The sequence below is a fragment of the Ictidomys tridecemlineatus genome, chromosome 2, assembly GCF_052094955.1.
Source record: "Ictidomys tridecemlineatus isolate mIctTri1 chromosome 2, mIctTri1.hap1, whole genome shotgun sequence".
Classification (NCBI taxonomy): Eukaryota; Metazoa; Chordata; class Mammalia; order Rodentia; family Sciuridae; genus Ictidomys; species Ictidomys tridecemlineatus.
In genome coordinates this window covers 696,583-723,308 of record NC_135478.1, presented here as the reverse complement: position 1 = coordinate 723,308, position 26,726 = coordinate 696,583, and the positions used below count along the sequence as shown (strand labels likewise).

At 57.8% G+C, this 26,726-nt stretch overlaps 2 protein-coding genes across 11 annotated transcripts in view; one reads left to right on the top strand and one right to left on the bottom strand.

The window, feature by feature from the left end:
* Positions 1-5,682, top strand: part of Cbarp (CACN subunit beta associated regulatory protein) — a 17,425-nt gene extending 11,743 nt beyond the window's left edge. For 2 of the 5 annotated variants that reach the window (XM_078032483.1, XM_078032491.1), the window contains exons 5-10: positions 249-393; positions 514-685; positions 860-1,000; positions 1,453-1,693; positions 3,013-3,193; positions 4,073-5,682. In XM_078032483.1, the coding sequence (XP_077888609.1) occupies positions 249-393; positions 514-685; positions 860-1,000; positions 1,453-1,693; positions 3,013-3,193; positions 4,073-5,033 (1,841 nt within the window). In that variant the 3' untranslated portion in view covers positions 5,034-5,682. Of the gene's footprint in view, positions 1-4; positions 394-513; positions 686-859; positions 1,001-1,452; positions 1,694-3,012; positions 3,194-4,072 lie in introns of those variants that run through there. The other 3 variants (XM_078032501.1, XM_078032496.1, XM_078032506.1) reach the window with 3 other exon arrangements.
* Positions 5,521-26,726, bottom strand: Stk11 (serine/threonine kinase 11). 6 transcript variants are annotated; one of them, XM_021730819.3, is made up of 11 exons: positions 26,318-26,722; positions 14,421-14,504; positions 13,879-13,968; positions 13,140-13,272; positions 12,921-13,057; positions 12,310-12,437; positions 11,545-11,602; positions 10,051-10,247; positions 9,607-9,666; positions 7,253-7,467; positions 6,252-6,392 (listed from the first exon to the last, which is right to left on the bottom strand). In XM_021730819.3, the coding sequence occupies exons 1-10, from the start codon at positions 26,605-26,607 to the stop codon at positions 7,271-7,273; spliced, it is 1,374 nt and encodes a 457-aa protein (XP_021586494.1). In that variant the 5' UTR covers positions 26,608-26,722; the 3' UTR covers positions 6,252-6,392; positions 7,253-7,270. The 6 variants fall into 6 exon arrangements, with proteins under 6 accessions (XP_013216926.1, XP_077888635.1, XP_077888639.1 ...); XM_013361472.4 differs by lacking the exon at positions 9,607-9,666 and having other exon boundaries at positions 5,521-6,392; positions 7,253-7,462; positions 26,318-26,723; XM_078032509.1 differs by lacking the exons at positions 9,607-9,666; positions 26,318-26,722 and adding an exon at positions 22,495-22,830 and having other exon boundaries at positions 5,521-6,392; positions 7,253-7,462.

The window sequence follows — 26,726 nt, the reverse complement described above, 5'->3', positions numbered from 1 at the left end:
CCAGACTGGGCGCAGCTCGATTCCGACTCATCTCTGTTTCCTTAACGCCCAGGCGTAGGTGCGCACACGCGTGCTGAGCGAGTGAGTGTGTGAGCGGATGAGCGAGTGCCCGCCCGGCCCGCCTCCCCAGCCCACCCTGTCCTTCGGTCACTCCACCCTGCGCCCCTTCCTGTCCCACCCTGCCCGGAGGCCCACCCAGGATGAAGACTGGCCCACCCGGGGCCCACCCTCTTTGGCTCTCCTCGCAGACCCCGACTTCAGGGGGGAGGACCCCGAGGGCCAGGATGTGGAGACCGAGCGCTTCCTGTCCACCAGCTCCACGGGCCGCCGGGTCTCCTTCAACGAGGCTGCCCTGTTTGAACAGAGCCGGAAGGCACAGGACAAGGGCCGCAGGTGAGGGCCTGGCAGGGGGCTGCTGTCCAGGGAGGGCCTGCTAGTCAGCTGAGGGCCAGGGCCTCCTGTCTGTGGGGCCCAGCAGCATGCAGCAAGGGGCCTGGTGGGTGCTCCTCGCAGGTACACCCTGACAGAAGGGGACTTCCACCACCTCAAGAACGCCCGGCTCACCCATCTGCACCTGCCACCCCTCAAGATCGTCACCATACATGAGTGTGATTCTGGCGAGGCCAGCGTGGCCACTACCCCGCACCCTGCCACCACCCCCAAAGATAGCCTGGCCATATTCCAGGTGAGGGAGGGGTGGCAGCCCACCCCAGGGCTCAGTGGCAGGGGGGCCTCTGGGGGTGAGGAATGGTCTGCTGGGGTGGCTGGTGATGGTGAGGCTGAGCCCTCGTGCCCCTTGCTGGCCACCTGTGCTCTTTGACCTGTTGCTGCTTCCTCCCCACCTGGCTCTGTCCCACAGCCCCCGGGGAAGGCCCTCACTGGCCGCTCTGTGGGCCCCAGCTCCGCCCTGCCAGGTGACCCCTACAACTCGGCCGCCGGCACTGCCGACTTTGCGGAGATCAGCCCCTCGGCATCCAGCGGCTCTGGGGAAGGCACTTCGGTAGGGGCTCTCCTGTGTTTTCCCAGAGTGCCCAGAGAATGGGCTCCTGCCCTTCCCTGCTGTCCACTGGGACTGACCAGCCTGTGGCCTCTCACCCGCCATGACCTTCCTTGCCTGGAATGGTCCTCACACCCAGGAGGAATGCCCAGGTGCTGGAGAGGGTGTGGCCAGCCGCCTCTAGCCCTGGGAAGAGAGCTAGCCACGCACCCTCAGAAACGCCTGTGTTGGAGGTCTTTGCCTGGGCAGGGGCAGAGCTGGCCTGAGGGAGGCAGGGTCTCAGAGGGAGGAGGCCACAGGCCACAACCCACCAAGGGCTCTGTCCTACCTTTTCAGGCAGGTTCCACCTCTCCATTTGGTGGGTCTGGGGTGTTGGGACACTCTGTCTTGGCAGGGGCTAAAATGCAGGACCAAGAGGAGGGGAATATCCCTAAGAACTCCCATTTCCCTCCCAGCTGGACATAGGTCCCAGGAGTGCCAAGGCTGGCGGGCCTGGGCCAGGGCCAGGGCCTGGGGCTGGGCCTGGGGCTGCAGCAGAGCCTGGGGAGGCAGGAGCAGGCTCTGGGGCAGGCACCATGCTGCAGTTCTTCACCCGCCTGCGCCGCCATGCCAGCCTGGATGGAGCCAGCCCCTACTTCAAGGTCAAGAAGTGGAAACTGGAGCCCAGTCAGCGAGCATCCAGTCTGGACACGAGAGGTGAGCCTCAGTTCCTGGTAGGCAGCAAGGCCCAGGAGGTGTGTTGGTAGGTAGTCACAGTGCAGAAAGCTCTGCCCCAGGGAGGGCCACGGTCCCTAGCTAAGCCATCAGCCCTGTGGGCCAGTGGCTGGCAGGAGGACCCAGGGCCTGGCTGACTGTAGAGGGGCTGTCATGGTTCCAAGGTTCCCTGCACCCTGGCTGGTTGCCGTCTGGTGACACACAGGCCACCTGGCACAGAAGTTCTGAGGCCAGGCCTCTGCCCAGCATTCCTCCCTGCGTGCCCCAGGCCCTGTGCGCAGGCCCAGCTCTCAGCCAGAGGTTCAGCTGTGCTGTGCAGACATCTGCCCAAGGGACTCCTCCCTGGGAAGAGTCCTCTCCTTTGGTCGGGAGCAACGCGGCTGGACTAGGCCAGGATCAGCCAATGTTTTCTGTGAAGTCCTGGACTGTAGTATTTGTGTCTTACGGCCAGATAGTTTTGTCTCAACTATTCGGGCGCTACTGAAGCTAGGGAGCAGCCGGGGAAGAGTCAGTGAAGAGGAGTGCCAGTAAAACTTCATTTCCACCTGCAAGTGGGGGGCAGGTTAGGCTTGTGGGCAGCAGTTTGCTGACCCCTAAACGGAGGATGTGTGCAGGGTTGTGGGGAAAGAGGTGCCCTGATGGTTTAATCCTCCCTGCCCAGGAGACCTTAGTGGGGCACGGCAGCTCAGAGGGTTGGCCAGTCAGGCCCGGGGTGCCTTTTCCCCTTGTCCAGGTAAGGTAGTAGGAGCCATCATCCTGAGAGGCCTCCTGTAGCAAGAAAAGGAAGGTGTGGCTGGGTGATGTGGTTAAGACCTGGTGGGTGACTTCTCTTTCATCTGGTCCACCCAGGCAGCTTCTGGCAGGGGATATGGGGAAGGCAAAAGCCTGTAGGCTGCCCTGTTTCAGCTGAAAGAAGGCATTTTGAGATGGCGCAGTTGGGGTGTCGCAAACCTAACCAGGACTGTGGAACAGTCCCCCAGAATTCCCCAGGCCAGGATGCCGCCTCTTACCCGGACTCCCACAGCCTCCACTTTGCACTTTGAGCCGGGCTGTGCCTGTGCACCTAGTTGCATCTGTCTGGCCAGGGCTGCTCTGGGGGCACTACTTCTACCTAAAACCTTTACATGGTGCCTGCTTTTTGGTCTTCGTCTTTCTGCCCTCTGCCTCAGTCTCCTCACCTGTGCTTTAGCATGCACAAATCCTGGGACCCACTGTCCACAGCCTGGGAGCTGCCAGCTGGGGTCTGACATGGGCATGGGGGACAGAGGCACAGACAGACTGACCATTCTTTCCCTTTATAGGTTCCCCCAAGCGGCACCACTTCCAACGGCAGCGAGCAGCCAGCGAGAGCATGGAGCAGGAAGGGGACACCCCCCATGCAGACTTCATCCAGTACATTGCTAGAGCTGGCGACGCCGTGGCCTTCCCACCCCCCAGTCCCTTTCTGGCCAGCCCCACCAGCCCACCCCCCTCTCTCGGCAGGTATTTTTCAATAGATAGAGGCGCTAGGGGTGGACCTGTGGGCCCCTGCCCTGCTCCATCCCCCCTAGGTGGCTCAGGGAGCTCCCTCCTGGTCCTGTGGACTTCCACTCGCAACCCCCTGGCAGCCTTGCAGGGGCTACCTCTCCAGCGAGGACCGGAGGAGGAGGGAAGGAGGGAAAGACTGGGTAAGGGCAGGCGGGTGGGCATGGCCCTGGATGATGGCCCCAGGGTCCCCAAGATGGGACACCTGCCTAAGCAGGGCCACCATGGACTTCTGTCCATCCTGGTGTTGCTATTTCCCAGTGGAATTCGAGGCCTGAAGGGCTGCTCGGTTCCAGGCCTTCTCCCACCTGCCCATTCTCCTTAGGATGGACAGTTGTTTCTCAGAAACTATTTTGACCCCTTTCTCCAGCAACGTCCTTCTCCACCCCAACCCAAAGGCAACTGTCCTGAAGCCCCATAGCCAAACCAGTGGGATGTGGGAATGGGACCCAGAAGTGCAGTCCAAGCTTGGGTTACTCCTGTGTGAGCAGGTGACCCTTCACTCTTGTGCATCACCCTTCTGGTCCTATGTGATGGGTGAGTGAGGTGACCCACTAAGGAACAGAGGACAGGCTGAACTCATCTTGGTCTAGTTCCTCTCCTGTGGCCCCCCACTTCCACCAAGAGCCCAGGAAGAGGGACTCGGGAAGAATGTTAACTCTTGGGGTGGCCTGTTTCTGCAGCCTCAGCAGATGCTGGGGACCTACATCAGCTTTTGGGTTGGCAAGCAGCCCAGTCCCCCAGTACCTCTGTGCCCACCCTCCCTGACCCAGAGGCGGGTGGCCGGCTGGGAGGGGTTCAGCTGGTGGGCTCTGACAGCCGTGGCCTGGCTTGCAGGCTAGAGGCAGCCGAGGCGGCGGGAGGAGCGAGCCCCGAGTCGCCCCCAGAGCACAGCGTTGGCGCAGGACTGCAGCAGCAGCCACAGCAGCAGCAGCAGCAGCAGCAACTGGAGCCAGACCCCGAGCAGACCCAGGCCAGCTACCGCGACCTGTGGAGCTTGCGTGCCTCCCTGGAGCTGCACGCGGCCGCTGCCTCAGACCACAGCAGCAGCGGCAATGATCGCGATTCAGTGCGCAGCGGCGACAGCTCTGGGTCTGGGGGCGCGCCCCCGGCCTTCCCGCCGCCCTCACCTCCCGCGCCGCGACCCAAAGACGGCGAAGCGCGCCGGCTGCTGCAGATGGACAGCGGCTACGCCAGCATCGAGGGCCGTGGTGCAGGAGACGATGCCGCCGAGCCACCCGCCGCTCCGGCCCCGCCACGCAGCCCACGCGCCTGGCCACGTCGTCCGCGGCGCGACTATAGCATCGATGAGAAGACAGACGCGCTCTTCCACGAGTTCCTGCGCCACGACCCGCACTTTGACGACGCACCTGCTGCCACGCGCCACCGCGCCCGCGTGCACCCGCACGCACGCAAGCAGTGGCAGCGCGGCCGGCAACACAGTGACCCCGGTGGTGCCCGCGTGGCTCCAGCCACGGGTGGCGCGGCCCCACCCCCCGGAGCGCCACGGCCCACGCGTGCGCCCTTGCGCCGGGGCGACAGCGTCGACTGCCCACTCGATGGCCGCGTGCTTGCCAGCACTGGCGACGACCCAAGCATCCCCGTCATTGAGGAGGAGCCTGGCGGGGGCTGCCCAGGCTCGGGTCTATGCGTCGAGCCCACGGGGGCGCTGCTGGACAAGCTGGCGGCCAGCCTCGATGAGAGACTCTTCCCACCGCGCCTCGCCGAGCCTGTCGCCGCGGCCCCAGCGCTGGTCGTCGCCGCGGCCCCCACGTCCCCCGACCACAGTCCAGCCTAATCCCAGTGTCCCCATCCCACCTCGGCAGCTTTTCCGGCGCCGCCCAGGACCAAGCTGGGGCGCGAGTCCAGCACGTGTGCCGGGCGCCCTTCGCTGCTGCGCCCAGCGCCCAGCCCGCCGCGTCTCGCAGCCCTGGGTGTGCGGGCACCGCCCCCTCTGGGCGCTTGGTGGTCATAGGACATCCCGAGGGGCGAGGCTCGAGTGGCGGGAGAACCATAAGTTCTCTTAAGACTAGTGAGCAACCTCCAGCGGCCCTGGGCCCCCACGGGCAGAGGGTCCGTGGCCCAAGGCCTGTGTGAGGACCGCGAGCTCGGGCTGGGGGCCGACGCGGGCCGGGTGCACGCGGGAGTCACCGCCCGCCCGCCGAAGTCGTTTACCTCCCACTCGAGCAATAACCGGGCCGGCTGCCGCCCCACACCCACACCCCCACCCTCCGCATGTGGCCCGCCAGTGTTGAGACGTGAAGGAGACAGCCCAGGTGACACGGTTTCAAGTTTCCCAAGCTTTATTTATTGCCAAAAGATGGGGCAGCCCGCGGCTGAGCAGCCCCTGCCGCTCCTCCAAGCTCTCCGCCCTGTCCGTACCATCCAGTGATGGGTTTCCTGTTGTGTTTTTGTTTTTCTGGTTGATCATAAATATTTACTGCATATTCTGATTTGCTCTGGGTTTTCTCTGAAGACCCAAGACGGCAATGGCCTTGGGGGAGGAAGGTCACGGTCTTTCACAGGCCCTGGCCACTGAGTCCAGAAGTCTAGATCCCACTGCCTCAGCAAGAAGCCATGACCATCTGTGGGCCACCATGCTCCCACCTGCCAGCCCCACCTACCTCCCGACAACTCCCAAACACCTGCACAGCCATAGCTCAAATCCACCTGTTTTATTTAAAAAAGAAAAGAGAAAAGGAACCAACCAAATGACAAAAACAAGGCAGCCAGCGGCTCCCTCGGGTGGTTCTGCATGCAAGGCGGCTGCCAGAGGCCTGATCTCCAGTCCGCAGGCATGGGAGGCCCTGACAGGAGCAGAGTGGAGACCATGGAGGTGGCTGGAGAGCCAGTAGTCTAAACATAAAGTGCATCTCAGAGGCCAGGCCCCTCCCTCCCTCTCCCTGGGGAGGCTCCACACAGGACGGCAAAGTCAAGTGGTGTCTACTGTCCAGCGGTGCTGTGTGCAGAGGGGTGAGGGCAGGGCCAGGCCCAAGTCCCTGCCAACCCCAGTCCTGGCCCTTGTGCGCCTGACGTCCTGAGCAGTCAGCACAGAGGCATGGCGGCCACCTTCCTGGGCAGGCAGTGGACCAAGAGCTGACAGGAAGACTGAGGAGGGCCTGGGCCATGGCACCTGGCCAGGGCTCCTGGAAACAGGCTGCGGGAGGACAGAGGCAGGTCACTCTGGGCACCTGGACCTCTTTGCTTCCTGAGGGGCAGCCTGCACTAATGGCCCACTGCAAAGATGGGGAAACAAGCCCATGGATGGGGGCTGCCAGGTTCCTGGGCCCTGGCCCAGGGAGCCTACCCTGAGAGTCATTCCCCAGAGTAAATTGACAGCAGGCCTGGCCCTTCCCCAAAAGCAACTTCCCACCCTGCAGGCTGGCTCTGGACCCTGGGTGGGGTGGGGCAGGCAGAACTGGAGGAGGTGCCCTGGGAGTCCAGCAGCATCTAGGATGACTCAGCCCCTCAGGACGCTCAGAGCACAAGCAGCCAGGCAGGGTTGGTCCCCTCTGCCACCCACACAGCCACCTCAAGAGCCTCTCTCTTGGGAGTGGCCTGAGCACACAGAGCCAGTGGCTCCAGTTGAGCCCTGAGTGGGAAGGGAATTTGGCCCAGTAAAGACCACAGGTGCTGGTGTGGCAGGACAGCACCCTTCAGAAAATGGCCTCTACTACATCCCCGGCCCTGCAAAGACAGGCCATGAGCTGCTGAGCCCGGCCCCATAGCTGCACAGGCTGCAGTGACCAGCAGGACCAACAGAGATGGGGGTTGTTAAAGCTCAGGGCCGTGAGCTGAGTGGACTGGGAGTCAGGCACTGACACCAACCTGCCCTGATGGAAACTGAGTACATGTCAGCTCAGAGGCCACTGCCCAGGTCTCCTGTCTCACCTAACAACCACTTCTAGGCCCTGGGACTCAAGAGCCCAGGACTGCTGGGGACTGCACCGACAGGCTGAGTGCCAGAACGGCCCTGGCTGTGGTTGCCATCCCCCCACCAGCTGGTTGGGCGCGTACCACCTGCAGGCTGGGCCCTCACTGCTGCTTGCAGGCTGAGAGTCGGCGGATCTTGCTGCTGGAGCAGGCTTTGCGGGCAGGGTTGGTGGCACTGGCCCGGCACTCCACCTTGGTCTTGGAGCTCAGCTGCGCGGACTCTGTGCCGTTCATGCACACAGCCTTGGGCAAGCTGTGGCTCTGTCCATTCTGACTGGCCTCCTCTTCTGGGACCTGTCCTAGGAGGAAAACCACAAGTGTGGCCTAAGCCAAGGGGCAGCATCATCCAGAGCCCCAGGCCCAGGCCACCTGCTGCCCACCACCAGGACAGACCAAGGACCTGTGCACCCTCAAAAGCCACCTTCGGGTTCTGGGGGCCCTCTGTGTAGCCAGGCCAGATACCTCCCAAAGGCAACAAAAAGCACAGGGACTCCCTCTGCCCACCATATACTGCACCCGCCTGGACCTCTGACAGGATCTGATGGGTCTCCTGAAGGAACCTCACTCAATGGAGGGGGAGGGCTGGTGGGACAGGGCCCTTGCTCATGCTCACCTGCCTGCTGAGGTGTGTGCTGTGGGTGTCTGCCTGCAGGTGGGCCTGGCTGCCCTCAGGCCCTCCAGCCTGTTTGGCATGCTCACCAGTGAGGACACCTGGCACAAGCCCACTGGGGATGAAGCTCAGCAGGCACACTACCAGGGTTTCTGCCTGCCCCAGGCCCGCTGGCTGCCAACTGCCCAGCATCCTGTGGTACCACAGGCTGGATCACTGCTAGCCCTCCCTGCCCAGTGGGCACTGACTGGGAGTCACTGGGGCCACTGTCAACACAGGACATGGCTATGCCCACCCTGCACACGTGGTGGAAAGCGATACTACCCACGGCTCTTGGGCGCCAAGAGCACCTCATGGGAGGAACTTCCAGAGCTTTGGGAACTCACTGTGAACCCACTGTGTGCAGAAGCCATCAGTTCTAAAAGGCACCTTGGTAACAGCAGCCCACCTGTCCTAAGGAATGTGGGTGGGGGTTAGACACAATGCCGTCTTGTCTGCCGGAGTACTGAGCACCTAGGGGACATCTCCCCTCCAACACACACACACACAAGCTTAAAAGCTACCTCCACAGGCACAACCCAGAACTTGTGGTCTGGGAGCAGCCTACAGAGTGGGTGACTAAACCCCCATTCTGAGTGGGGCAGTCAAGGAGCTCAAAGTAGGAGGGTCTTGGGGCAGGTGAAGTGACAGGGCTGGCCCAGGAGCAGCTGAGAGAGGGCCGTGGCCAGACCCAGAGTGGCTGTCCTGCTTCTGTAAAGGGTGGTCGGGCCAAGGTCAGGGGTAGGGCTCCAACCACAAGGGCACATCCGGAGCCACCCAGTCAATCAGGCACAGAGGCAGGGAGAGGGTGTCCACTGTCCGAGTCCTCAGCCCCTCCTCTGCCAGGTCCACCTTCCTTAAAGTCAAAGCACTGGGACTGAAGGCTTGAGGGGTCCTCAGGTGGACCTTGGGAGCAAGCATAGACCCAGCCAGAGAAGCCCTATGCAGAGGCTTCTCACTGGGTGCTGTGGAAACTGAGGGGTGGCCTAGGACTCGTCTCCAGCAGAGGCTCTGGGCACCTGGCTGGGCTCAACCTTACTCTCACTCAGTCCACCAGTCTGACACAAGGCCCCAGTGTTCTGGGAAGAAAGCCATCAGACACCAGACACAGACCCCCTCCAGTAGGGTCTCCCGGGGCGGGGGGCACAGTGCACACCTCTCCTCCCAGGACAACCCGGGTCCCAAGAAAGTGCCTAGCACCCAGTAGCTGGCAAGAGGCAGTGTGCACCCAAGTGCCCCAGGGCACGAGAGGCCTCCAGGACACTGTCCTGCTTGCTAGGGCGCAGGGCTCCTGGCTGTACCTCCCTGGCCTTGGGCCTGAGGGCCAGCTGCATGTGAGTTACTTGAGGGGCCCGGAGGGCGCAGGTGCTGCTGAGCACGGTGACTGGCCTGAGGACAGGGAGGATATCAGGGCCCACCCAGGGACTCTAACATTCCGGGACCCTCCTCTGGCCAGTGGGCATCCCATGCTCCAGGGACCTGCCTGCGCACCCTGCCCTGCCTTCTCGGCTGGCCTCAGGTTCGCCTCAGGCCCCTCGTATACCAACTCTTTCTCAAACAGCCTGGAGGCCACAGCCCCAGTGGGACCTTGAACGAGAGGGCCCAGGCCACAGCAAGCATCCACCTGCAGACACAGGGCCAGGCAAAGCTTTATGGCAGGACACACTCAGGAGGACTAGGGATTGGCCAAGGCGGCGGTGTGGAGCAGGCTACACTAAGGCCTCAAGCTCCTCCTCGGGGGCCACCGCAGTGCCAGCCTCCTGGGCCTTCTCTCCACAGGGGTCTGCACCCTGGCTCTTCTGCACGCCTCTCTCCTCGCTAAGCCCTGCCTCAGACGCCTCCTCGTCACCTGGGGAAGAAGGCAACATGGGGTCAGAGTGCAGGCGGCTCCAGTGACTGGGAGGGAGGACTGCAGTGAGAAGTCCCTCCCTCCACCCTGCAGGTCTCCCCACCTGTTCCCACTGGGCTTGGGCCAGGAGGGCTGACAGGAGGCAGATGCCCAGGGAACCCTCCCAGCAACATCAGCCCCACGGGTGTCCAGCAGCTCCTATGGCCTGTCTGCTGTGCCTTGGCAGCCGGGGACGGAGGTGGCCTGCACCAGGCTGGAGCCTTCAGGGAGGAGGGACCTGCCACCAGAACACAGCTGGCCCCCCTGCATACTGCCAGGTGCTCAATTTAAGAACATCCAGGCGGGGCTGGCTCTGCACCCACAGCATGGGGTCTGCCAGCTCACCAGGCACGGTGAAGTCCTGGGTGTAGATGATGCCATCCTCAATGTCAAAGAGGTCCTCATCCTCATCCTCATCAGTGCGGCCATGTAGGTCCTCCAGGTAGGGCACGACTGTCATGCTGCGCCAGCGGTCCTTGGTGTCTGGGCTGGGCGGGATGGGCACCAAGGCCTCTGCCAGTGGATGCTTCTTCCGGAACCAGCTACAAGAGCCCATCAGGACAGGCTCCTCAGTGACCACTGGTCCCACCACTCGTGCAGGAGCCAGGGACTGCTGTGACCCTCAGCTGCTTCCCCTACCGTCTGCCTGCCACAGTCTTTGCAGGATCAGGCCATCTGCTAAGACCACAACACTGTCCCGTGGCCTAGGAGCCAAGGCCAGACAGGAGTGAAACAGGTCCCCAGGGCACTATGGCCTGCCCCTTGAGGCAGAGTGGCACAGTCCACAGAAACCCAGGCAGTGGTCAGGAGACACGACGGGAGCTGGTCGCAGACCTTCCTCAGGTATTTATACTAATACCACGGCCACCAGAGACCTAGAATCCGAATGCTAACACAGCAAATGGCAAGCCTGGGCTGGCATGGATACCCAGGAACCGGCACACCCCACTGACACTGGGCCCACCCTGCCTAGCTGCTCTCCAACCTCCTCCACGCCCTCTGCTCACCAGGGAGGAGCCCTTGAGGCCCACAGCTCTTGACCCTTAACAGAAGTTTCTGCAGATTGGTGTGTCCACTTGCTGGCTAGCAGCCGAGGCCCTTGAGGCTGTCAGCAGGGTCAAGATTCTGTGGCCGGCCCCTGCCAGCTCCAGCACAGACTCTGATAAGGTACCTCAACCCCTGAGGCCCTGTCCTCTTGGGACCCAGGGCTCTAGACAGCTGGGGTATCAGTGAAGTCTGGGGTCTCCATAGAGGCTTCTGTGGTCACCCCGATTTACAACTGCCCACTGTCGTCACATCCCTCTGGGCCTGCCCAGGCCTCTAGGTATCCATTCCAGAAACTCCCCTGGCAGGGGGCCACTCCTTAAACCCTAATCCTGACTGGCTGCCTGTAGGTTCCCGGACCCCAGACCAAGCTGGCGCCAGCTCTTGGATGCCAGACAGCCTCACCCCTGAGGTTAGAGGAGACTGGCAGGAGGAGGCAGCTCTGTCCAGAACCTCTGACCCGGCCACCCTGTCCCCTCTTCCTCACTTGGAGCCCCTGAGCTGCTGGGGCCCAGGCTAACCTGTTGCCACTCTTGGGAGGAAATCAAGGGCAGATAGGGGGAGGCACACTTCACAAGCCAGCAGTGGGTGCTTACTACACTCACAAGTGGCCCCATAACACCCAACAAGGTGGTCATGGGCCTGCCCTGCTGGGCCCACCCCAGCGTCGTCTTCATCACATCCCTGTCCTCTCAACCCAAACATCCAGCTGGCTCATCTCCCCACGAACTGGTCGCTGTTGCCCCAGCAAGCCAAGCAGAAGAGACCTGGGCAGGAAGGGCAGCCCAGGCTCACCTGTGCTGCCGGATCTGCCGTATGGAGAACCTCTTGGTGGGCTCGTACTCCAGCATCCCTGTGAAGATCAGCAGACACCAGGTCACCATGCTGGGCAGGCCCCTGCCACTCCCTGCTGCCTGTTCCACCTCAGTCATCCATACGCCACCCACCCTGCTGTGCACACTGAGCACCAGGATGGGCCGCTGTGAATTGAGCCAAGAGCGCAGGACCTGGTGCCCTGGCAGGGCCTCCACCTGGGGGAGGGACTGGCTCAGCACAGATCCTACTGGCCACAGCACCTATGAACTGGCTCTGCAGTCTGGACAGGAATGCCCCCATGCTCTCCTGGGCCCTGGCATGTGTTGGGCAACCAGCGCCACCTGCTGCACTGCCTGAGCAACAGCAGGCAGAGGCCCCACAGACCCTGCTGGGCACTAGAGAAGGGATGTGGGTACAGTAGCCAGTGCCTTCAGGGTGCCTAACCCGAAGCAAAGGCTCAAAGCAAAGAGCAGAGCCTGCAGGGGAGGGGGGACGCAGCAAGCCAGGCCCTGCATGCAGAGGAGGCAGGTCTGGGCGCTAAGAGCCACCCTGTAGCAAGATCACTTGGGACTCTGCTCACAGGAGGCAGAAAGGGTGATGAGATCACAGGCCAACCCAAGACCCATCATCCACTGGCAGCCTCCCCTCGGGTCTGTGCCTCCAGCCCAGCCACCGACAGGACACCCTCTGGCCGACACAGGCCCAAGTGCCCCACACTGGGCCACAAACAGGGGCAACGCCCACCTTTGAGCAGGTCAGAGAGCGGGGGGCCACAGTCACCCGGGATCGTGTAGTCCCCCTTCCCAATGTTCTCGAACAGCTTGTAGATGTTGTCCCCTTCAAATGGGTACAGGCCCGTTGTGATGTTGTAGCTTTATGTCCAAGGGAAGGAAGAGGTGGTCAGCTGCCGGCTGGCACCCTCAGACCCCCAGTGAGGCTGCCTGTGGGGGCTGTACAGGCTCTGAGACAGGCCCCATCACCACCATTTCATGCTCCTGGAGGCAGGAACTTTCCCTGACCATGGCCAGGTGAGGTGGGAGAGGGGAGCATGCCCTGAGCCCATGGGGCCAACAGTCCTGAGGCCATGCTCGCTGGCAGGGCTCCCTCTGGGGTGATGTGAGCATTAGGAATTAGCTAGAGATGGGGACGAGCCACTCTGGACATACCAGAACCCAGTGACTGCACACTGTGAGAAAGGGAATGTGGGATAGGTGACCTGTCTGGAGGTGTGAGGGTCTGGACTTACAGCCACACCCTATGCCTAACAGGGCCTGTGGGTGCCAGAGAATCACTATAGCCCCTCAACGCTGTACACACTGCATGTTCAGGGTGGGACTAGAGTCCAGGGCACTTACAGTGTGACTCCAGCTGACCAGATGTCCACCTTGAAGCCAGAGAAGGTGTCCAGGCCATTGGCAATTTCAGGTGGCTGGAATGCTGGGGAGCCCTGGCTTGTCCGGCAAGTGTCATCCGCAGCAAAAGGGTGCAGGGCCTGCAGCAGTGCCACGTGGCCCTCAGGGAGTGCCAGGGGAGGAACCCACACCCCGACTCTCCTCGCGGAAACAGGCGCCTACCTCCGCGACACCCAGGTCAGAGATCTTGAGTGTGCCACTGGTGGTGAGCAGCAGATTACCGGGTTTGATGTCCTTGTGCACGATACCCTGGCTGTGCAGGTACTCCAGTCCGTCGATGAGCTGGCAGAAGTACCTGCCAGGGAGGCACATGTCTTAGCTGCGGCCTCCTGACTTTCCACTGGTGCACCAGGACCACCCAGGACGAGATCTGTGCAGTCCAGGAGGCTCGCAGAGACCAGAGGCTACAGGATAGCTGCTCAGGGTCCAGGCAAGCAGACCAGGGAACCTCAGAGACCACTGGCTGAAGCTGAGCCCACTGGGGCCCCACATGGCTGTGCCACCTCCCCCACAGGCCAGGACCCCAGGCTCACCCCACTGGCCTGGCTGGCCCCTGGTATCCCAGGCTCCCCGGACCCTAAAGTCTTGCTCAAACCTTGATCTCTTCTGACTGCTGCCACCTAGCAGGGCCAACCAGGCCACAGTGCTTCCCAGGGGGAGGGGCTGCAGGCCTCAGGAGTGGGAACCCAAGTTCTGATAAGCAGGAGGGCCCCATGATGGGCAGTTCTGCAGCAGCTGGGCTGTGGATACCACACTCATGCCCCCAAAACTACTTTTTAAAAACCTGGGTTTTCACTCCCGTGGTAATCAGGAAATTCAGTTTGAACATGGGACTAGATGGTCCAGGCCTTGGACCTGTGTGTGCTGGGACTGCTGGTGGGCTCTGCCACAGCTCACTCACCCGTGGGCTTGGCACACAGGGAAGCGCTTCTCGGGCACACTGTCCAGCATCTCCTGCATGCCACACACGCAGTACTCCATCACCATATACGTGGGGCACTAAGGAAACACGCTCACGGGCAGGGCCCACCCACCCCAGACCAGGGCAGCAGCCAGGAGGGACGGCTCTGCAGCTTCCACCCCAGAGAGACCCCGGGCCCAGAGTAACTGAGTTAATGAAGATGAACAGCCATGCTTAGGGCAGGGAACAAGGAGCACAGGTCCCTACACTCTCTCAGAGTCCTGGCTATCACCAGAGTCCACCGGGGCCCTACCCCTGCAGGACCTCAGAAGAGCCACCAGAGGGCAGTGCTGGACCTGCCAGCAGTACACACCTTGATGGAACAAGGACATGGTACAGCTGCTGCCCCAGGGGCAGGACTGTGGGACAGCGCTGTCCCCAGGGACTGTCCCCAGGGAGGGTCTCCAAGATGTGGGGTCAAAACGTTCTCAAGGGCCTGCACACAGGACACCCACCCCAAAGTCCCTCAGCAGAAAGGATATATCTTTTGCTTCTCCTCGTTGTACAGCACGTCTACCAGCTGGATGACGTTTCTGTGCCGCAGACGCCTCAGGAGCTGGATCTCCCTGGAGTGAGAAGGCGGGTGACAGCAAGCCTCAACCTCAGTGACCCTGGCCCGTCAGCACAGGCTCCACAATAGCACAGCAGGGCCACCGCCAGGCCTGCCGTCTCACCCCTTGCCCCTTCTCCTGGAGGCCCCTCAGCTACAGAAGTCAGGTCAGGTCTCCCTGGGCCACCTCAGGGCCAGGGCTTGGGCTGAACACCTTCCACACAGGGACCACACGTCTGCCGAGGCAGCCCAGTGGCCAGCAACGTTGAGCCATCTGGGAAGGTCTTGCTGCCACTGCTATGTATGGTCAGGTTTGCTAGGGTACCAGCGTGAGAGGACCACCCCCTACTGATGCCAGGACTGAACCCAGGGACATTTAACCACTGAGCAACATTCCCAGACCTTTTATTTTTTGAGACAGGGTCTTGTTAAATTGCTTAGGGCCTCACTAAATTGCTGAGACTGGCCTCGAACTTGTGATCCTCCTGCCTCAGCCTCCTGAGTTGCTGGGATTATAGGTGTGTACAACCGTGCCCAGCTCCAGCCAGACTTTTTCAACTCAAGAATAATAGTTGTGCTTCGCTGATGTCAGTGCACGCACACTTGCTGTGTGCTGGGGGTGGGCCACATTGGCTCCATAACCCTCCTTGTACCACAAGGCCACACCTCCAGGCATCCTACCCACAACCCCCTAGGTCCACTCCCTGGGCACACCACCCAGACAAGCCAGGTGGAAGGATGGTCCAGAGAAGAAGGCATGGGCAGAATGAGCGTGCCTGTGGACCCCCACAGCAGGGCCAGCCTCCAGCAGAGACCCTGGCACTGCTCCACTGCCGCAGACCAAGTCTGACCAGCAAGGAGCCTCCTACCCAGGTCTGTGAGCTGGCGACCTGGGAACCCCTACCAAGCAGCTGTCCAGAAGGACCACAAACGTCCTCCTAGGCACCTATGCAGGACACTCATAGCACACACAAGGTGAGCAGCCCAAGTACACAGGAGGGTGAAGGGACACACAGTTGGCACATCCACACCTACAGCATCCTCAGCCAGGGCAGCACAGTGACAGCTGCAGCGAGGATGGACCTGAGGACCTTGTGCTTGCTCAGTGAGAGCCAGACACACAGGCCGCAGTATGAGCCCAGTGCCAGGAGGGCCCAGCGTCGAAACATACATGAGTGCAGGACTGGGGGGATTGGGGCAGGGGGAACGACTGCTTTTAGGAATGGGAGTTTTCTTTGTTCCATACAAAAGATTCTCACACTGGATTGTGGCAACACTCATAATATGTAGTATATAAGCTTCAATCCTGCTGGTGAGGTAGCACACACCTGTAAATCCCAGTGACTCAGAAGGCTGAGGCAGGAGAATCCCAAGTTAGAGGCCAACCTCAACCTCAGCAACTTAGCAAGACCCTGTCTCAACATAAAAAATATAAAAAGGGCTGGAGTAAGTCAGTGGTAGAGGGCCCCCGGATTCAACCTCCAGTGCCCAAAAAAATTTCTTAAAAAAAAAAAAGTAGGAAGGGCTGGGACTGTGGCTCAGCAGTAGCGTACTTGCCTGGCACACGTGAGGCACTGGGTTCAATTCTCAGAACCATGTATAAATAAATAAAATAGAGATCAATCAACAAGGGGAAGAAAAAAAAAACAACAACAACAACTAGGAAGCCCAAGCATGACACACAAAAAAGAGAGGGTGTCCCCTGAGTTTGCCTGGCCCCCACCCCCAAGGTTCTGCCTCTTCCAGGAAAGCCTGCCCCCCGCCGCCCTTGCCCCTGGGTGCCCTTGTCCCCACCCCAGTGCAACAATCCTGTGACTCTGTGCTGCTCATCCCTCACTGAATCGAGGGAGGTCAGTCTCCTACCAGGACAGGGTAGGGAGGGGACTCTGGAGCAGGCTCCAGCACCCTCCAAGGAAGTGCGCAGCATGCAGCTCCACATGTGCCTGCTCCTCAGAGACCAGAGAGCTGGAGGCCTCTGACTCCCAAGTCAACACAGGCCCTCTGGAATGTCCCCAACAGCTCAGGGGCTGCCCAGAGACCCACCAGAGAAGAAAAGTGGTCACCCCAATCCTGCACCCTGCCCTGTCAAGCATTCTGCCCAATTCTTGTGGAGTGCCAGTATCCACAATCACTTGCCCTGCTAAGGCCCTAGGGTGCTGTCCACATTGAAACCCACATGCTGAGGTGGTCAGGCCCAGGAGCTGGACCCCGGTTTATACTGTCTGCAACATCAGGAGTATATTCTGGCATCTACTGAAAACCAAAAATGGATTCAACACTTTTTTGCAAATAATTAACAGGGTTTTCCCTTTGGTACCATGATGGACACTAGGTCAGTTTGCCCTCTGGGGTAGGGTGTTCTGGGAACTACAGGTGCTGAGCAGTGACCCTGGTCTTATTCCACTGCATGCCAGCTGCACCCCAGTCCTGACATCACCAGTTACTCCTGGGGCAGCACCACAGCAGGTGAGGCTCAGTGCTGTCCTCCCCAGGGCCTTCCTGGCCTGGCATCCAGTGCTGACCCCCAGACCCAGCCACTGCTCACGCATACAGCACTGTTTTCAAACGCTCCTCTGGTTCCATGGTCTCTGCCCCCATCCAGTGGACACATCCGTCTGAGTGACAGTTGCTACCCCTCAGCCCCAGGGCACCTGGACCTGCCCAGTCTCCCCTTCCACTCTGGGACTTTGTCCACCTGGACTCCTACAGTAGCCCTGGCTTCCTGGCTCTTCTCTACAGAAGACTTCAACACCCCTGCATGGAGGGCCAAGCCGACCCAGGGCTTCCCATCTCCCCCAAGGCCTTTGAGGGCAGTGAGCTGCAGCTCTTTCTTAGGGTCTAGGGCATAGTGTCCATGTCACCAGCTGCCACAGCCACAAGCCACAGGCATCCCAGATGCAGTGCAGAGCTGCCTTCTCTCAGAATTCTCCAGCACCTGCCATTCACTCCACAAACCAACTCTCCCTGAGGTCCTAGTGGGGCCACCAAGGGGCGGCGTCTAACTGGGGCTCAGGTAGGCACTAGGCACGGGCACATCTCTGGAGAAGTGCTCCACTCGTGCAGGAGCATGCTGGGCGATGAGCCCTTACCAGCATGCCTCTGGGTTCAGTCCCAAGTACAAAAAAAGTGGCAATCATTTCACAGCAGGAAAGGCAATAGACTGGTTCTGTGACCTGTTTTGGTCCAGAAGTCACACAGCAGCAGACTTTCGACTATTGGGAAAGATCTTAAGAATCATGCCACTGAGGACATCCGAGCAAGGACGGACCAGAACCTCTGGCGCTGTTCAGATTCTCTGCAGCCCTCCACTTAACACCCTACTGAGGCTGGCTGCTGATTCCTTACCTGTCTTCCTGAGGTGACTTCCTAACAGGTTGATGGAATAAATCAATTTTAAAAAATGAACTAGAGCAGCTGGGGTTGTGGCTCAGTGGTAGAGCACTTACTGAGCATGTGTGAGCCACTGGGTCAATCCTCAGCACTGCATATAAATAAATAAATGAATAAAATTAAAGTCCATCAATGCCTTAAATTTTTTTTTTTTAAATAATGGACTTTGGGACTGAGTTGTGTCTCAGTGGTAGAGTTCTTGCCTTGCATGGGTGAGGCACTGGATTCAATTCTCAGCACCACATATGAATAAATGAATAAAATAAGGTCCATCAACAACTAAAAAACTATTTAAAAAACTGGACTAGAAAAAAAATGGACTAAAAAAACCCAAAAACCTCAACTGAAAAAAGCAACATAGGAAACTTTTCCAAAGAGACAATATTTTGTTTGTGCAGTGCTGGGGATGGAGACCAGGGGCTCAAGCATGTTGGGAAAGCATACCCCCAAGCCCTTTGTATTTTGAAACAGGATTTCACTAAGTTTCCCAGGTTGGCCTTGAACTTTCCGTCCTCTTGCCCCAGCCTCTTGAGTTGCTGGGATGACAGGTGTACATCCCTTCACCTGGCTTAGATAATTTTAAATTTAAATTAAGAAAATGGGCTGGGGATATAGCTCAATTGGTAGAGTGCTTGCCTTGCATGCACAAGGCCCTGGGTTCGATATCCCAAGCACCACAAAATAAAAAAAGAAAGAAAGAAAGAAATTACTTGGGAGAGCCAGGCACAGTGGCACATGCCTGTAATCCAGTGGCTCCGGAAACTGAGGCAGGAGGATCACATTCAAAGCCAGCCTCAGGAACAGTGAGGCTGAATCCCTGTCTCTAAATAAATTCAAAAAAGCGTTGGTGATATGACTCAGTGGTATCCCAAAAAGAAATTACTTGATAGAAAAACTCCTTAAAAACTTAGAAAACAAATTGTGCAATTATCAGGATCAAATTGTGCAATTATCAGGATCAAGAGGAATGAATTCATGTGGGTGTGGTGGAGGCAGGAGGTTCTCAAGTTCAAGGCCAACCCAGGCAATTTAGTGAGATTCTGTCTCAAAACTATAAATAAATAAATACTCTTTCTATAGGTATAGTGTACATAAGTACGCTCTAATTAAGGGGACCAAAACATTCTGTGTCCATATATAAGCCACGTTATTTGTACCAAGAAAAAAATAGAGATCTGGGGTTGAAGATTAGTGGTAGAGCACTTGCCTAGTACGTGTGAGGTCTTGGGTTTGATTCTCAGCACCACATATGAATAAATAAAATAAAGGTTCACCAACCACTTATATATACATATATATGTATATATGAAAAAAAAAAAAAGAAAAACCATGTCCAACTTGAAAAGAAGTGAGAAGATACACAAGTGTGCCAAAGTGAAGACAGGGTAACTACGTGGGGTTAGGCAGATCAGCTCAGGATCGTCCTAACTGCACAGTGAAAACTCCGCAGCAGGAGGAGCCCGCCTGCCCCACCTGCCATTCTCAGTGTTTTCCACAGATAAGGAAAGGAAAAGAGAAAAGGAAAAAGAAAAGTGATATTTAAAGCAGCAGCTCCACACTCGACAGAGATGCAGGAAGTGTTCCTGAGCAAAGGAAGCAGCACCTTCCGTCCACCAGGAGCAACCTGCCTGGCTGCTGCCCCCAGAAGCCTGCCCCTGCTGCCCAAAGAGGGTGGCCAACTGACTTGATTAACCAGAAAAGGAACTAGGAAGGAGGGCTGTGAAAGCCATCTGAGATGACAGAGGAAGAGAGGAACCGGAAGCAGCTGCCTCCAGAGCTGGTCACAGGGGAGACCCAGGCCAGGCCCGTGGCCACGCCCAGCATGCAAGCAAAAGAGGTCACCTACAGTCCCAGACACCCTCTCTCAGGCCCAGAAGCAAGAGGAGGCTCCCAGGGGTACACCAGAGGTGGTTACAGCACTGCTGATGGGCACTGAGAAAAATCTCCAGACTTCAGCTGAGTCTCTACTGATGCTTTAAAAGAAAAGCCCACCCTGAGGGGTACAGCTCAACAAGCACGAGACCCTGGGTTTCACCCCAGCACCAACAAACAAATCAATCAGTAAAGGCTCTCCGAGGTGTGTGAGGGGACTAGGAGAGGAAGCTGGTGAAGAGCACAACTCCATATCAACACCAGGACACACATTCATGACAGACAGTCCACAATCACCAAAGGGTGAGAAAAGTCAGGGTGTCCACCAAGGGATGAATGGACACAGCGTGGTCCACACACACCTGGAGCATCCTTGGGCAGGGCAAGAGCCAGGTGACACAGATGCAGTGTGAGAATCAGACACACAAGGCCACAGTGTGTGACCCAGTGACAGCCCACATTCAGGATAGGAGAGTGCAGAGACAGATGTGAACTTGTGGTGCTGGGGAATGGGGCTCATGGGGACAGGGCTTTTGTTTTGTTTTTTTTTGGTGCAGAGGACTGAACCAGAGGCACTTTACCACTGAGCCACATCCCCAGACCTTTTTATTACATAAGACAAGGTCTTGCTAAGTTGCCCAGGCTAGCTGAGAACTTGTGATCCTCCTGCCTCAGCCTACCTATGCTGCCAAGGAGACAGGACTCTTTTGAGGGGTGAAGGTCATGTAACATCCTGGAGCTAGACAGTAGTGGTGGCTGTGCAACTCTATCCATGTACTAAGTAAGTGCCACCGAGCCGGGCCCGGTGGCCTCACCTGTCATCCCAGAGATTCAGGAGGCTGAGGCAGGAAGATGCAAATTTAAGGTCAGTGTGAACAACTTAGCAAGACCCTGCCTCAAAATAAAAAATAAGGGGCTGGGGATGTGACTCAAGCGGTAGCGCGCTCGCCTGGCATGCGTGGGGCCCAGGTTCCATCCTCAGCACCACATACCAACAAAGATGTTGTATCCGCCGAAAATTAAAAAATATTAAAAAAATTCTCTCTCTTTAAAATAAATAAATAAATAAAATACACAATAAAAAGAACTGGGGGGTGCAGCTAGGGTTGCAGCTCTGTAGTAGAGTAGTTGCCTAGCACATGTGAGGCACTGGGTTCGATTCTCGGCAGCATACTACAGGTGTAGGTCAGTGGTAGAGCATCCCTGGATTTAATATTCAAAACTGCAAAAAATTAATAAATAAAAAGGTGGACTTGTTTTATAATATGTGAATTATGCCAATAAACCCTAACCCTAACCCAATAAAATTATTTAAAGAGGTTGGGTTATAGTTCAGTGGTAGAGCACTTGCCTAGCCTATGTGAGTGAGGCACTGGGTTTGTTCCTCAGCACCACATAATAAATAAGTAAACCAAAAGTATTGAAAAAAGAAGTTAGCCAGGCAAGGTGAACAGGTAAACACCTGTGATCCTAGCGGCTCCGGACGCTGAAACAGGAGGATCACGAGTTCAAAGCCAGCCTCAGCAATAGTAAGGTGCTAGGCAACTCAGTGCGACTCTCTAAATAAAATACAAAATAGGACTGGGGTGTTGCTCAGTGGCCAAGTGCCCCTGAGTTCAATCCCCAGTACCAAAATAAATAAATAAAAAGCTGTTTAAGAAAAGAAAGTCCTGGGGCTGGGGTGGTGGCTCAGCGGTAGAACACTTGCCTCACACGTGCAAGACCCTGGGTTCAATCCTCAGCACCACATAAAAATAAATAAGTGAAATAATGGCATATAAATAAGAAAGGAAGGAAGGGAGGGAGGGAGGGAGGGAGGGAGGAAGGAAGGAAGGAAGTCTGTCCAATTCAAGGGATATGGTGGACTGGGTTCCTAGTAGTTGAAGCTGGATTCCCAGACGTACCTCCAGTGGGCACCCCAGGCTGCACGACAAGGATCAGCATTCCCCGCCTTTCACACCTGCCACAGCCTGGCAGAGGTGCCCAATCCGCTGCACACCCCACATGGCTAAGGGCACAACCCGACCCCCAGGCAATTAACCCATTTCCTCCGCTAGTTGTCCGAGAGGCGAACAGACCGGCCTAGTTTCCACCTCACTCCAGAGGCACCCTTGGTAGGGAAGAAATCAAGCAGAAGCCTATGGGGGCACATGAAGGTACAGAGGCCCTGTACCCTCTGGTGCCAGCTGACCTGGGCATTGCAGTGGCACTCTTCCCAATACAGGGCAGTGGGGACACAAGCTTCCATAGACTCCAGGGCCTCCTAAAGTCCATTCCAAATTTTCTGGTAGAAAGCCCACAAAGTCCAAGGCTCTGATTCCCAACTTGCTAAAATCCTAGCTATTTACCATCTAGATCCAAGTATCCACCAGCCAACCTCAGGGGAGGGCCCTGCCCGTGGAGGTCAGGCACTCAAATGCCCCCACATGCATTTTCAGCTGGCCCTGGGGAGAGGCCAGCCACTACCCCCACCCCCACCCCCACCCCCAGGGCTCCAGCAGTGGCAACAGGTGCTTTGGGATAATGTGCTCACTTACAGCCTGAAGCTCCCGAGACACATGAACAGCAGCACATGGTGTGCCCCTCACCCCCATCCTCACCCCCACCCAACTGTGTCCCACAGAAACAGGACTCCACACTACAGATGCTTCCTTGCCCCAGACAGGTGGTCGGAGCAACACTGCAGTATGACCAACCACACTGGCAGGCTGAGGGACCAGGCCCCAAAGAGGTGTCAACAGTACCTCATTAAATACATGCTTCCTCTGGCTCCGAGTCCCACCCCTGGTGGTAAGGCCTGCAGACCTTGGTGCCTGCTTGTAAGGTGTAACCGGTGGAACCCAGCCTGGGCTATGCAATGGCACTGGAACATCGGGAGCACAGGCCAGTGGGAGCTGGTGTCACACAGCCAACCAAGACCTGCAGACAAAGGGGTCTGCTAGGCTGGAGGGGAGGCGTCGAGCAGCACTGCCTGCCTCTGCACCACAGCTATGGTAGTCACTTTTACATGTCTCTAGACGGTGAAGGGGAGCCAGGCGCAGAGTGGTTCCAGATACTTGAGAGGCTGAAGTGGGAGGGACCACTTCATGAGCCGGGGCCTTCGGGGTCAGCATGAACAAAGCAGAAAAAAAAATCTAAAAAAAAAGTTTGGGGGAAACATACAGAATTACCCTCTGTGTCACACGTCAACATCACATGAAACAAAACTGTAATCTCACTGTCCACAAGTGTAGTGGTGTGGGGCCATGGCCTGCCTTGTCCCTAGCTGCCCTACATTGGGATGGTAAGGTTCAGAAGCTATCTCATCCCACAAAGCTGGAGGTCTCTACTACCATCCAGCAAAGACAGCACATTTCCTGTACAAAAGGAGGAATTACCTACTCATTGTGGTCTTTGCCTGCACAGAGCCCCTTGCCCCCAGAGAGAAGACTGCATGGGTCCTTGCCCAGTCCTTGTGTGACCCACCTGTGGGAGTCCACCACCCACTGTGAAAACAAGTGGACACAATATATTAAAATGATCCTCAGGAGAATTTTACCTTTCATCAAAGCTTGCTTGTGGCTAGACATGGTGTGGGGTGAGCTTGCCTGGCATGCATGGGTCTCTGGCTCCACCCCCAGCACCGGAGCAAAACAAAACACAGGTAAAACATGATTAAAAGCCAGGTGCCCCAGTTTTTAATCATTTTTTAAAACTTTCTGAAACTTTGCTACTTTGGCATAGTAGTTCTCACAGAGTGGACCAAGCACAGGTTCCACAACTGCCTTCCAGGTTCCAGGGAAGGGAAGAGGGAAGGGAAGAGGGAAGGCAAGGCAGGCTACCCGACCAATTCCATCCATCTACATGACCACCATCTTGGCAAAGATCCACAACATCGTACGCTAAGAAAAAGCTTTCAACGCAAACTGGGGGACAGGACTTCCAGGCATGTCTGTGAGGTTCTGAACACTTCATCATGAGAGAGACAATCTGAGTAGAGTTTATTGAGCTTCCTGCAGACAAAGAGGCCTTTTTCCCTGCAGCCAGCTGGCGGTACAGCACTGACTAGAGGACAGTCCTTCTCCTTCCCAGAGCTCTGTGCAGAGCAAGCCCCACTTGCACTCTTTGCTCCCAGAGCAGGGTGGCTCTGATGGGGCTGCAGTCAGGAGGCACAGCAGTTTCTGCCTCAGTTGCAAACCCAGCCTCTAAAGCCAGATGTCCATGGCCAGTGTGTGTGAGGGGGTGGCCAGGACAGGACAGACAGGGCCTTCACTGCATTCCAAGGGCTCCCCCCCTAGGATACCCCCACATCAGGCTGATAGTAGCTCATCACCAGGCTGGGGTCTACAGCTGTGAGACTAGCTGGGTCAGGGGCCATGTGTGGGGGACCTCCGTGAGAGCCCAGCCTCATTCCCTCTCCTGTTCTTCCCACAAACAGCCACCTCCGCTGCCATCCTCAGGCTCTTCCCCATGGCTCTGGGTGCTCATGTTTTCTGGACCTTCAGTGGCCAGTCAAGAAACCAGGGGCTCAGACACGTGTGGTCCAGGTCTTCTCCCCACGCCCCTGTATGCAGTGACACACCCTCTAACTGACCTTGCCTGTGACTGCTCAACACTGCACACCTGGACACATCAAACTTTGGTCTGCTGCAGGCAGAACCTCCTGGCCCTTACCCACCCAACAAGTTACTTCCAGTGCTGAGGGCGTGGCCCACTGACACACTGAAAACTACTGCCACCAGCCAGGCATATACCTGAAGACCCAGAAACGCACAGATGGCTTCCTCCCGAGTACCCCAACACAAGGCCAGAAGGGCCCAGCCCTGAGGAGTGAGGGCTACACTGGAGACACCTAGAGGGAACTTTCTGGGAGCCCTTTGTCTCCCACGACATCAGTCCCACTCCTGCGTGGTGGCTCTGGAAAGGCAGAAATGGCACAGTGAAAGGTACGCGTGTGGCATGTGGCGTGCAGCGTGCTCTGGGGCGCTCTGGCACTCCCCACACAGGCAGGACCAGAGGGCAGCACACGATTCCCACTAAGGGGAGGGGGCCAGGCTCGGGCCCAGGCCCCTGCAGCCAACGGGTATCAGGCCCTGGGACAAGTGCTTCAGGCAGTTTCCTGGAGTTCCAAGGTGCAGAGGCCCCAGCCCTCAGTGCCACACTCCCCAGACAGGTGAAGCCAGCTAATATGGCCCACACTGGCACCTCCTTGGCTTCCCAGAACAAGGACAGACTGGCAAACCATAGGCCCACTCCACACTCACAGGCTTCTGTTTTAATGGAACAATGGCAGCATTTAAGCTCAGATCTCAAACTCCTGGGAGAAGGGCATCACTGGCCCCTGGAAAGAGCACCAGATGTGTCTCTCCTGATCCCTCAGACCCTCTTCACCCCAAAGACACCCTACAGACAAGTGACCTAACTCAACCCCAGGACACCTGGTGTCATTTATTGGTGTCCACATGCTGAATGCCAAGGCTTTAAAAAAGCCTAGTGGAAAACACGCAGGTCTCCAGTGGGTCACAACTGCAATCTTCAGCCCACAAGGCTGTTAAAGTGAGTGAAAGCCCAGCTGGGCACCCCCCACTGACATGATGGGGACAAAGACGTGATCACAAGCAGGGATCAGCCCTCCCCAGGACTGCTGTCCAAGGTCACCATCCACCATGCACGGTGTCCCCGCCAGCTCTGCAGCCCAGCCCAGCAGATAAGGCCCCTTCTTAGAAATGGGGGCTGGCGAGAGTGGGGGGTAGTTCTGAAGTTAAGAGGATGGGGAGGAGGAGCAGTGTTCCGTAGAGATAAGGAGGCCACCCCCAGCTAGGGGGAGCAGTGGCAGCCCTGGGGAGGAGCTGCTTCTTCACAGTCCCTGACCGGGAGCCCTGGGACAGCTGGGCACCTAGTGGAATCTGTTTAAAAAGTACAACAGAAAGCCCACCACTGCTCAGGGTCCGTGCTCAGGTCGGGGGCCAGAGCTCAGAGTCAGCAGGCCTGCAGCCTCACATCCTGGGCGAACAACAAGGGCTAGGTTCCCCTCCCGCTGACCGATAAGCTGGTGCAAACAATTATTTTTGGCAACCACAGGGTTCCCCTCCGACAGGATAAACAAATCACATTTAGCCTGGCCCTGGTAACCACCACACACTGCGCAGAAAACCTGCTGGCGGCAAGCACACAAACTCGCTGGGCCCAAATAAACACAAGCTGGTTCCACGGGGTGCCTGTGTTCTGTGGACTGCTACAGGGCCATGGGCACTGGGCAGAGGAGAGAGGCAAGCTCCCTTCCCAAAGAGGCTGACTACCGGGCGTGTTAGGAGTCCTCCTAGAGGACCCCAGGAACTCATGCCCGTCTCCAGGACCCACTCTGACTTAGGGAAGGTCCTCCCGCGGGCTCCCAGCCACACTGTCCTACGCTGGGAGGATAGGGTGCTGGCATATCCTTGTTAGCAGCGCGGGTCTTTAAGAGAAAAGGAGGGAGGAGAGAAGGAAGGAACAGGAGGAGGGAGAGAGGAGGGAGAGAGGAAGGAGGGAAGGAAGGAAGGAAGGAACGAGGGAGGAGCGCGGAGGGCAGGATCCCGACGCCGCACTTACTTCTTCACGTTGGCCTCCCCGTTGGGGATCCGCCGCAACTTCTTCTTCTTGAGGATCTTGACGGCCCTCCGGCACAGCGTCTCCGAGTCCAGCACCTCCTTCACCTTGCCGTAGGAGCCCTCCCCCAGCAAGTCCCCCATCAGGTACTTGCCGATGAGTTTGGCCCGCTTGCGGCGGGGCTGGTAGATGACCTCCGTGGAGTCGATGCGGTGGATGAAGGTGTCCATGCCCACGGACATCAGCTCGCCCTCCGTGAACATGCCCAGCTGCTGCGGGTCCGCCACGTCCATCCTGGACCCGGTGCCGGGGAGCCCTGGTCCCCCTTGTCCCCTCTGTGGGCGGCTCTTCTCCGACCCCCACTTCCCTCCTCCAAACGTTTAACAAAAAAAGGAAAAGGCAACGAAGCCCC